The sequence below is a fragment of the Corvus moneduloides genome, chromosome Z (genome assembly GCF_009650955.1).
Source record: "Corvus moneduloides isolate bCorMon1 chromosome Z, bCorMon1.pri, whole genome shotgun sequence".
NCBI classification, from domain to species: Eukaryota; Metazoa; Chordata; class Aves; order Passeriformes; family Corvidae; genus Corvus; species Corvus moneduloides.
In genome coordinates, this window is record NC_045511.1 from 75,512,176 (window position 1) to 75,523,637 (window position 11,462).

The 11,462-nt window shown below is 48.3% G+C and overlaps 1 protein-coding gene and 1 long non-coding RNA gene across 2 annotated transcripts; one reads left to right on the top strand and one right to left on the bottom strand.

Annotated features, from left to right (window-relative positions):
- Positions 1 to 1,761: 1,761 nt before the first annotated feature.
- Positions 1,762 to 5,917, bottom strand: LOC116438391. Its single transcript, XR_004237710.1, has 3 exons — positions 5,065 to 5,917; positions 3,993 to 4,089; positions 1,762 to 2,081 (listed from the first exon to the last, which is right to left on the bottom strand). It is a non-coding gene; the product is annotated as an uncharacterized LOC116438391 (long non-coding RNA).
- Positions 5,918 to 6,719: 802 nt separating this feature from the next.
- On the top strand, positions 6,720 to 11,462 carry ZCCHC9 (zinc finger CCHC-type containing 9). Its single transcript, XM_032096585.1, has 5 exons — positions 6,720 to 7,071; positions 8,329 to 8,479; positions 8,705 to 8,797; positions 9,713 to 9,781; positions 11,135 to 11,462. Exons 1-5 carry the CDS (start codon positions 6,799 to 6,801, stop codon positions 11,242 to 11,244), a joined length of 696 nt encoding a protein of 231 aa, XP_031952476.1. The 5' UTR covers positions 6,720 to 6,798; the 3' UTR covers positions 11,245 to 11,462.

An 11,462-nucleotide genomic window follows, 5' to 3' on the forward strand; every position in this document is an offset into this window, starting at 1 on the left:
GTGCAAAAAGCACAAATCTCTAATTCTATGCAGCACCTGAATTTCTGGGCATATTTGTGATGTCTCCTATAAGCATCCTGCTCATTTCTGCCCTGTGTCCTTGGGCTGCAGCAAAACGGCCCAAAAACCAGCAGGCAAATCAGTTTGCTGATATTCTGCATCCCACCTAAACCTGCCCAGCATAGCCTGCTCCAGTCCTCTCCTGCAGCTCTCAGGTTCCAGGTACCAGGTCCTGGCTCAGCTAGCACTCCCCAAAGTGCCTGAGCATGTGCTGCCACTTGAGGGACATCTCCATGCCCACCATGGTCCCATGTGTTCAGCAGCTCAGTGGAAACAAAAAAACCTGTCAGCAAATGCTGACAATCCCACTGATTGCTTCTTTTTTGCACACCCAGTGTTTCACAGCCAGAACACCAGCTCTCAGGAAGGTCCCTGGGTGAGTCATATCTGCAGAGCTGTGGCTAGATAGCCAGCCCATAACTGGCTACAGACTTTAAAAGTCACAATTGGAAGCTAATTGAGAGCTAGATGGTGAATTAGCTGCTCTTGAAAATCAGCAGCATGGTGTGCTGGCTCAGAAGGAGAGCTGCTGAGTGTAGAGCAGGCTGGAGCTTCCATGTGATTACTGTTTCCTCCTCATCTGTGCTGGGCACATTCCCTAGCATTTTGCTGCTGGCTTTCCGAATGGTGGTTAATAATAGTAATTGTGGGGAAGGGAAAGAGACTTCTGATGATTTTACATAGAAGGCAAATAAGCAAAACTGGAGAGACTACACTGTTAGCTCTCCAAAACTCTCAGCTCAAGACAAAATCCAACTGTGGGCCAAATGTCCCCAGATTTTAGCCTCTGCTTTGCTTTTCTCCTGCTGACTTGCAAACTGCTGATGGGCAGCAGCACGACGTGCAGCCGGCTACCATTTGCTAACAGCATTCCTGAGGGGCTGGTATGGAGCTGATGACTCTGTTTCAGTGCCCTTAACAACCACCTGGAGCATGAGCTGCATCACTCACTCAGCCAGTCCACTGCTGGTTCTACATAAAAGGGAGCAGCTGCCCAGCTGGAGAGCAGGGCTGCTCCTCAGGGAGCACTTCACAGTGGGCATGGGCTGTTGGAAGCCTCATGGGTTCAGCAGAGGCAGAGCCTGGGAGAAGAAGGCTAAGAGGATATCTTAGTGATGTCCACCACTGTCTGCATCAGGGGAAACCAGGCTCAAGAGTCTCCTTGGAGGTGCAGAGTGACAGGACAGGAGGCAACAGACTCAGGGTGGGACACTGGGAATTCCAGTTACTTATTAGGGAGGCCTTTTGCCCTATGAGGGTGGTCAAATGTTGGAACAGAGCTGGAGGTATCCAAAACTCAGGGAACAAGGTTCTAGATAATCTGACCTACACTGGCCCTGCAGTGGGGCTGGGGTGGGACGGGTGGCTGTTTTGGGACAGAACACCTCCAGACCCCCAGCCTACAACAGTGTGTGATCCCTGGCTGAACCAATCACTGCAAAATACCTGAGATGAGCAAATAACCCAGAGCAATGCCCTGGCCATCCTGTGCTCTGGCCAGACAGGGAGTTTTAGGTCTGCACAAAATACGGACACCCTGGTATGACTTACTGCCTGCTATGTTCCATCTGTGGCATTCTCTGCATTGTTGGCTTCCAACCATGCCCTTCACAACCAAAATACTCCTCCTCATGGATTATTTTTCAGAGGCTTGTTATTTGTCACCTACATTTTCCACTTCTTTGATCTTTCTCCATGACCTTTATATGGCCAGCAACAGCTACTCAGCTGCTTCATAGGAATGGTGTATTTTCATTTTTCATTCCACATCAGTAATTAATACATTAAATTAAACTTGGACAGTCACATACCTATTAAGTCTATGCAGGACAACTTTGCTCAGTCCTACTCCCTCATGACAATCCTCAGGACTGTTTTCTGTTTGCTTGGGGCACGTTCTCCTCCGAGTGGAGCCCATCCTGGGGCTGAGGTGTGGGGAGGAGGGTCTGTGCCCTCCAGTACCTCCAGGGGCAGCTGGAAGGTGGCTGCACTGCTGCCCAAGGATATGTTCAGGTGAATGGCTGCAAAGGAAATAAACAACCTGAAAGATTGTGCATCCAAAGAAAGAAAGAAAAGCACAGAGATAATGACCGAATAAGAAAATATTAAAGGTTCAAAAGCTGGGTTAGTGCACTAACTCTTGACATAAAAAGTTACGTCTTGTTCCTCATATTTATTAGCCCCACACCACAAGTACTGCACTGCTGAGACCCTTTTCTGCCAATAAAACTCTTTCCTGACGGACGCTGATTCTCTATAAATCTTTGAAATTTATTTGATTAAGTGCCCCAAAGGCTATGTGCCATGCCTCAAGCAGTTCTCTAATGCTCTTGACAAAGCAACTAGGGAGCAGCAGAAATAATCTCTCAGGTCAAGCTGCATCAAAGCCCAAATCCATCAAAGCCCACCTGTCCTCCACTAAGCAGTTCATGCAGGGTGAGAACTGGGCAGGAATTTGCCATTACAAGACAAGAGAAAATGGGCACTTTAGATGAGCTATTGGGAAGGAATTGTTCCCTGTGAGGGTGGGCAGGCCCTGGCACAGGGTGCCCAGAGCAGCTGGGGCTGCCCCTGGATCCCTGGAGTGTCCAAGGCCAGGCTGGACATTGGGGCTGGGAGCAGCCTGGGACAGTGGGAGGTGTCCCTGCCCATGGCAGGGGTGGGATGGGATGGGCTTTAAGGTCCATCCCAGCCCAAGCCACTCTGTGAAGTCTGTAGCTACAGCAGTTGTCACTGATCTCACTGTGGCACTTCACACCTGAAATCCTTGGCTGCCCTAACAAAAACTGACAACAGGCTCTGGAAGTTCACGTCTGTGTCACTCCTGCAGGATCAATGCACACCTGAGCAGACCTGACATAACGTTTCTCTGGAAACATCAAAGCCAAAAGGGAGCAGATAACATGAGGAACGAGTTACAGCTAATATATATATATATGCAGAATTACTTTACTAAGAAAATTCGCTGGAATGCAATTTAAGACCTGCATGCTCATCTTTCTCCTGCAATGCCTCTTACGGTTTGCCTTCAGCCTAAGGTTTAATTAAAAGATTAAAGACTTAAACAGTCACTTCTTTTGGCTGCAAGAATGCCTGTGGCAAACACCAAAATGCACTGCATATGGCACAGAAGTCCTACGAAGCCAAATCTTCCAAGAGGGCACAGAGTCACCTACTGCGCAGCCTTCTGCTGGTGATGGTTATCACATTTTTATTTCCCTCTAAATTATTATAGACAAAGACTGGGGTCCTAATGAGAAAAGATCAGTTATGTTACAATACTAAGTCTATCAGTAAAGAAGGGTAATGACAATATTTCATCTACCCACTGTTCAGGGAGCTCAGGTGGACTCAGTAGAGAGGGAAAAAAAGTTGATAAATTATGCCAGTTAATTTTCAGCTCACTCCAGGTGTATTCTGGTTTGAAAATGCTCTAAGTTTTCAGTCTATGATTTTATGAAAGTTTCTGTCTTAGCTCTCATTCCAGTTCTGTATTCTGCTTTATGAACCAGCATTTGGGCTTAGAAATTACTGATAATTTGCCTGGTACTTGGCCATTACTGCACCAACTACTGGCATGGCATTTCTATCTCTTTTGTTTTGTTTTGTTTGGGGTTTTTTTGGTTTTTTTTGTTTGTTGGTTTGGTTTTTTGTTTTTGTTTTTGAGAAATGAGGAATTTATCCTTTTCTTGATGGAGAGGAATACAAGAAATTAAAGAAATTAGTAAGACTGAAAAAATTAGACCACTCTCCCTTGTTGATCCCTCTGCCCAAGGAATCTGTACCTCTGCTGCTGCCTGCAGTTTCAGCCTGTTGTTTCTCCTTTTCTCTGTGAAATCCAGCAGATTTATTCAAACTACAGCCAATACTACAGACAAGACCATTGTATCCAAACATGAGATAACCCATTCTTCCTTTGTGTTCTTTCATACCTTCATCCCTAGAAATTACAACTTTGTGATCTGAAGACATGAGCTTAAATGCTCTGCAAATCAAGTTTAAATTAATTCATTTCCTCACTGTGTGTTTCTGAAAAAAAGAAAAAAAAAAGAAAAAAAAAATTACATTACCCTGTGAGAAAACACAGGCAGCCACCAAAACTAAAACCAGGGTAAGTTCTTGTGCTATCCTGACAGTGCATGTCTAACATTCCTACTTGGGCCACGTTTCTCAATTGTCATTTTGATACAGAAATAACAAACAGCAGCTTTGCAGTGTAAAACAAATAACTGACCACAGGCTTTAACCTTCAAAGGCTTCAGTTCATCCTGGCACTTAAACACTTGCCTGACTATAAATCTTTAAATATCTGAGTTGATCCAGCAACAAAAGTTGATTGATCAACTTCTTTAAGCACTTGTTAAATATCCTGAAAGAGTATCCTCAGAGCCATGAGCAACACAGCCTGCTGGAAATGACATCCAGTGTTGGTCAGCTGAGCAGGCTCACTGAAGGGGCTGTAGCAATCAAAATCCATAAATATTTAATATTAAATATACATAGGTAATTATTACATTACATAATAATCGCTGACAAGAAAGCAGAGCAATAAATGCTAAGCAATCCATTCATCTCATGGAGAGTAAATCAAAGTGAACCACCTGCACAGAAGCCTCAGAATATTGCAGACCTAACAGAATTTAAGAGGGAACAGGGCCTATTTTTCCTTTCTCTCCCCAGGCTTACATTCAAATTAAAACAACCAGGAAAATGTCATCCTGACACTCTGCCAAGTAGTATTAACTACCCAAACCATACAGGCAAAGAAGAGTGAACAAAGGTAACATCAGCTGTGTGTGTGCACAACCAAAGCTTCTGGTACCCCTTCAGCAGACAAATCCTCCTTTTTGGGGTACAAGGATTATGAACATATGAACACTGTGCTGTGGACAGACAATTTGCTGTTTCTTAGGAAAATATGAAAAAACAAAACAAAAAAAAAGAAAAAAAAAAGAAAAAAAATTTACAGTTATTTGCACTGCTGTTGTCTTGCTCATAACTCACCTGGTGCCCAGGTACAGGAGAGTTCCTAGCCCAGTAACATCAACCTGGAACAAACCCAAGCCAAAGCAAATTTAAACAGGCGTGACCTCTGCCAAATAAGTGATATTGGAGGTAAATACTCTATTACTGATTTAGCAGAAAGGTGTGAAACACCCTTGTCCGCTGCCTGCAAAGCTTGATCTTAAGTGTGGCTGATCCTGGCTAGACACATATACACATAAAATTCCAGGCTGGAAAAGAAAGGACCACACATTCAGTACTTAATCAGAGCAGACAGCAAAGCAAGTCGCAGGAGCAACTGGGACCTCATGCTGTGGTTGAGCTGTAACTACATCAGCAAAGGAGGCGTTTTTAATTTTAAAAAGGCATACTGATTCCTTCTGGTTTTATTTCCTGGCTTTTAAACGGCGTTCATCAATTATTTTTATCTGCAGTCAGCGCGAGTTCTTCTTAAACCCGTGCCCGTTCTGCCTGGCAGCGGTGCAGTTTAAAGCACGCTTGGTGCACACCTCCCTCTAGTGGGCTCAAACCCCCGGAAAATCGTCAAAATCCGCGAATTCCTCTAGGGAGACACAAGTGTTAGGGATAACAACTAGAGAAAATGTAGTATTCTTTATACATTTTATACAGCGTATGTATAATGCATCTATCTTTATAGCATCAACCAGGAAGTGTCAATGGGGTCTAGTGAAATGCTGAAAACACAAGATGCAGAAGCCTGACCCGGGGGGAAAGCCTAATTTGGCTTAAACATTTATTTAAGGTGCTGAGTGGCCTCTTCCAAGAAAACAGCTTCAGGAATTCAGCTGAGCCCCCACCTGCAGAGCTGCCCCAGCCCTGGGCCCAGCTCAGGAAGGAGCTGGAGCTGCTGCAGCCGGGCCAGGGCAGGCACCAGGATGAGCAGAGGGATGGAGCAGCTCTGCTGGGAGGAAAGGCTGCCAGAGCTGGGCTTGTTCAGCCTGCAGAGGAGAAGCTCTGGGGTCACCTCACTGGGGCCTTGCAGGGCCTGAAGGAGCTGCAGGAAACCTGGAGAGAGACAATTGCCAAGGGCTGGAGGGACAGGACACAGGGAATGGCTTCCCAGTGCCAGAGGGCAGGGCTGGATGGGAGATTGGGCAGGAATTGTTCCCTGGCAGGGTGGGCAGGCCCTGGCACAGGGTGCCCAGAGCAGCTGGGGCTGCCCCTGGATCCCTGGAGTGTCCAAGGCCAGGCTGGACATTGGGGCTGGGAGCAGCCTGGGACAGTGGGAGGCGTCCCCGCAGCCCCCTCAGGCAGCACCTCCTCCGTGCTCCCATTCCCTCCTTCCCCACAGTCCCGGTGCCACGATCGCCTCCTCCACCGCCCCCTCCCCGGGCTCCCGCTCCTCCTCTTCCTCCTCCTGTTCCGCCTCCTCTTCCCGTCCGTCATCACCGTGCGCGGCCCGGCGGTGCCTCTGCCTGGACGTGTGGCGGGCCGGGCCGGTGCCGTTCCTGTCCCGTTCCTGTCCCGTTCCTGTCCCGTTCCTGTGCCGTTCCTGTCCCGGTTCCTGTGCCGGTTCCTGTCCCGGTTCCTGTCCCGTTCCTGTGCCGGTTCCTGTCCCGGTTCCTGTCCCGGTTCCTGTCCCGTTCCTGTCCCGTTCCTGAGCCGGTTCCTGTCCCGTTCCTGTGCCGGTTCCTGTCCCGTTCCTGAGCCGGTTCCTGTCCCGTTCCTGTGCCGGTTCCTGTCCCGTTCCTGTCCCGTTCCTGTGCCGGGGCCATGACCCGCTGGGCCCGGCGGAGCGCCCCGCCCGGGGCCCGGGCGCTGGACGCGACCCCCTGGGAGCAGCTGGCGCCGAGCGCGGAGCCGGAGCCGCCGCGGGCAGCGAAGAGGAGGAGGAGGAAGAAGGAGTACGAGAACCAGGACGTGAACGGGTTCGCGGCGCACCGCGGGGAGCAGCAGCAGGAGGAGGAGGAGGAGGAGGCGCGGAGGAAGGACAGGCGGCGGGAGAGCAGGAGGCTGAGGAGGCAGGAGAGGAAGAAGAACGCGATGGTGAGTCCTGTCCGGGCCCTGCCTGCCGCCACGGGAAAAGGGAGCGTTTTAGCCTCAAAATCCTCGCGTTTCGGGAGTGCCTCAGCGCCCTTGAAGGGCCCACATGAACAATGCGCATAATTACACTTTTTATAATAAAATGTGACAGGCTGAGGCTCGAGGGATGCCGCTGACAGCATCTGACTGAGAAAGGGTGTCCACAGCAATCTAACCAAAGCAACACACAGACAAGCTGTAATTCAGTAAAGCTCACACAGAGCACGGTCCTCACGCAGTGGGGCCCTGTGGGGGAGAGACAACGGATTCAGCTCATCCCACAGGTGACATCCCAAACATCTTCCCGTTCCTAGCTCACTTCCATATTCTTTACTTTACGTTTAGGTGGAGATTCAGTGACTTCAGCCTTACATCATAGTTAGGGGTGGTCATACCTTGGGAGTGGGTCAGTCAGGACAGTCCCTGAGGTAACCCTGGGGTGGGATGTGGTCAGTCCAGACAGGGATTTCACCACAGCTGCTGATTCAGCGGAATATCCTCCTTTATCTTCCTCGGTTTTTCGCTGCTGTGTGGCTGATCAGTTGCAAGGTGCCACCAGGTTCCTTCCTCTGCAAGGACTTTGGCAGAGCTGTGGGGTCTCTGCCCCACTCCACCCTCCCATTAGTCCCACTTGGATTGTGGTGTGTGTGGAGTCCCATCCAGGGAGTAGCCAGTGTATTTTCCCCTGAAATTTCCCCTTTTAATCCCCAGTCACTTTCCCACAGCCTTGTTAAAAGAGAGTCCTGTGTGGGAGGCACAGGCCCTTCTCCCCGTGGTGGTGCTGCTGTGCGGCTCAGCAAGAGCTCAGCCCTCCCCTGCCACAGGCACAGCGTGTGCCAGGTGGTGTTTCAGGTGAAAGAAGTGAAGTTGGGAACAAAAGATGGCTTTCAGCTCAAGTCGTAGCCTTTAGCATGGCTCTCCTGGCTCAGCGCTGTTCCTCCTGCCCCTTGAGCAGTCCCCAGCACCTCTTGGCTCCGGGGTGAAGCTAACTCAGGACATTTCTCTGTGTGATTCATCAGTGTGTTGCTGGTAAAAGGAGAAGAGTGCCCATAATAATGTGGTTTGATGGCACAGAGCACAGTTTGATGGCAAAGCACGAAGTCTCTTCCTGGCTGCTTTCTCCTGGGGGCAAAATTGTGTTTGCTCTTTAGCCCCTGTGAAGGTGGGATTTCCAGGTTTCTGAGTGCCACTCACAGAATCACTGGATTTTTCTCTTCCAAGGTGTGTTTCCACTGCAGAGAACCTGGCCATGGCGTGGCTGATTGTCCTGCAGTGCTGGAGAGCCAAGACATGGGGACGGGGATCTGCTACCGCTGTGGATCCACGGAGCACGACCTCAGCAAATGCAGAGCCAAGGTGGATCCAGCTGCTGGTGGGTCTCAGGAATTTGTGGTGTTTTGAGGTGCTTGGGTCTAAATTGTCTAAGTGCTGACCCTGAAGCTCTGTGTGTTAGAAATTTAACTTCTGCAGTATGAAAACGAGGAACCTGACAGTAATTAATAGCATTAAATGGTTAAAGTATTGTCACTGCACGGTGTTCGGTCTGTGGCTTCACAGAGGTTTTGATGTGGACCATAAACCCTGTGGGATTTTGCAGGGCCGTTTCCATATGCAAAGTGTTTCATCTGTGGTGAGATGGGGCATCTGTCAAGGTCGTGTCCGGACAATCCCAAGGGGTTGTATGCCGAAGGTGAGTGTACTGATTCACTAAATTTAGTATAATTAAATTTCTGTGTCCTTCTTACCTGATACAGAACAAAGCAACACTGCAAGTGAATGAGAATGTGGCTAAAAGGAATTCCTCTGTGTCTTTCAGTAAAAGCAGAGTAATTCTGGGGAATTCATTGTCAAATAATTACCTGCTGGGGATTTCTGTTTTAAGTGTAAATTTAGTGTGAAATTACTAGGATGAGGTACAAAGTGTGAACGTTTGCTTGTGCTTCAGTATCAGGAGATGCACAGAGGACCAAAATCCTGTGTGAGTGTAGTCAGTCTGTATTTACATGTATATGCACCAAAGTATGTGGTAAAACATTCTCACACAGTAGCTTAAGATTTTAGGAGGTGGCAAAACATGGGCTCGCACTAAAGGGAGGATATCTTCAGTCTGAGTAACTTTAGTGAAAAATGGGGTCTAACTCTGAAGGTTGCACTTCCCCATTGGCACCAACAACCAGCATTCTGTTTCCCAGCATAAGTGTGTGGTTGTGGCAAACTCCAAAAGGTGATCTTGCAGCATGGTGAAAGTGGGAGAAAAATCAGCCTGCTTTCAAGTGTTTGTATTGTGAAATTTTGTATTGTGTAGAATTTCACATCTCAGTACCTGCAGTGGGATTACCTGCCTCTCAGGTCAATTTAAAAAGTTCTTTTGAGTATGAATTTCAGCAGAATTCAGCCTGTTTCTCAAAGACAGAGCTTTCAGCAAATCAGAAATACTCAGTATGCAGTGGCTGGAATTTGTGGTGTGTGGTGCTGTACAGAAAAGTGTGATCCCAAAGAGCTCCATCTCTCACAGACACTGGAAGGGTGTTTTGTTGGGTGTTTTTTGGGGTGTTTGTTGTTGTTTTATTCCCCTCAGATGAGTAACAACTTCCTGTGTGAACAGGTGGGGGCTGCAAACTTTGTGGCTCCGTGGAGCACTTCAAAAAAGATTGTCCGGAGAAACAGAATGCAGGTGAGATGCAGGGGGTGTGGGGTGAGTGTGGGTCCAGCAGTGGTCAGTTACTGCTCTGCATGACCGTGGGCAGGAAAAAGGCTTTGGGAAGAGGACTTGGAAGTAGCAGAGGTGACCTTTTGCTGGGATACTCAAGGAGGGTGTGGAGGAGGCAGTAAGTTGCAATGCAAAACTAAGATAATTCTTTTTTTTTTAAAAGAAAGGTTATCTTGTGTGTTTCTGAAGGCAGTATGAAGTGTGTATTCTTTTGGCCAGTATTTGTGCTGCTGTTCACAGTTTGGCAGCTGTACAACAGAACTGGCTGCTGGTTTTTGCTGATTTCAGTGTGAAGTGGTGGAGCTGAACCCAGTGCCAGGTGCAGGGCGGTGGTGTGTGCAGGCAGGTGTGTCAGGCACCCAGGACAGGGACAAAGAAGATCTGTCCAGCTGGATTCACAGCTCATGAACTGCTTTGTTACATGTTCTTCAGCTTTCCATGTGGGTGGAAAAATTAAATTAGATACCCCAAACCCCCACTGTGCTGAAGGAGACAAGACCATCAAACAAGGGTTTGAAGAATGATCCTGTTACCGGAGTGGTGACACACCCGTGCATTTTTCTACTTTGTTTCTGTGGCACTTAGTTAATAAGCCACTTAATAATAACCCAGTTCGGTGAAATTTTTTTAAGAAATATTTATAGAGGCAACAGAGGCATTTTCTACATCTGATCCTATATTTATGATATTTTTAGGTCTGAGACCCTATGTAGGATTCTAGGTGTGTATTGCTCTGCCAGTTTAGAATAGGTCAGATTCAGTCTGAATTGGCATAACAGAAGTCTATGACACCAAAAGACTCAGAAATATCCCCAAACTCATCTGCAAGTAGTGATGCTGTGCCCACTTAGGTGAGTGATGCATTAGAAGCCTGTAACTAGATTTTTTTCTACCTTTTCCTAGTAAGGTTTACATCCATAATGAGGACTGTAAGTGCTGTTTATTTTCGCAAGGGACTTCTTTCAAAACTAGCACTGCTGGTTCAAAGCAGTCAAATTAATTGGAACTGTGACAAGAACTGTGGGTGGCAAGAATTGTGGTATTTTTTGAAATCAAGTGTGCATTGTGCAGAGTATTTTGAGTTACAGAAAGACAGCTGAGAGCTGGCAAAGGAGTTCAGGCACCACAGCTTCGTTTCCTCAGGCAGATTCTCAGGCAGATCGGGCCAGCGTTAGTACACAGAAGCTGCTCCGGGTGCCCGTGGCATTCCCTGTGTGCAGTGCTGGGCGTGTGGGGTTTGCTGCCCTGCTGGGGCAGAGCCCTGGCTGTGCCCGTGGGGCAGAGCTGGCCCTGGCACTGCTGTGTTGTGTCCTGCAGAGCAGGTGACAGTCGGGCGCTGGACCCCCGGCCTGAGCGCAGACCACGAGGACGTCACGCCAGCTCTGCAGAGAACACAGCCCAAGCGACCCAAAGTCGTCACTTTCTGAAGGCCTCCTGGCTCTCAAACAGTTCTCCTGCGCTGCCTCCCTCCAGAGAGGTGACGACAGAGAGTGGAGCCAGACAATCAAGCCGACTGCAGAGGAATTGTTGGATTTTTGTCTCCCCTCATTTTTCTGGTTTGCCTCCCTGGCTCACTGAAAAGCTGGGAACAACAGGAACACAGCAAGTGGCTTTTTTATTAAAAGAATTGTGGGTGTTTTTTAAA

Coding starts and splice junctions, on each gene's coding strand:
- ZCCHC9 (XM_032096585.1), top strand. CDS start 6,799: ATGACCCGCTGGGCCCGGCGGAGCGCCCCGCCCGGGGCCCGGGCGCTG. Junction 7,072..8,328: donor AGAGGAAGAAGAACGCGATG/GTGAGTCCTGTC, acceptor TTCTCTTCCAAG/GTGTGTTTCCACTGCAGAGA. Junction 9,782..11,134: donor TCCGGAGAAACAGAATGCAG/GTGAGATGCAGG, acceptor TGTGTCCTGCAG/AGCAGGTGACAGTCGGGCGC.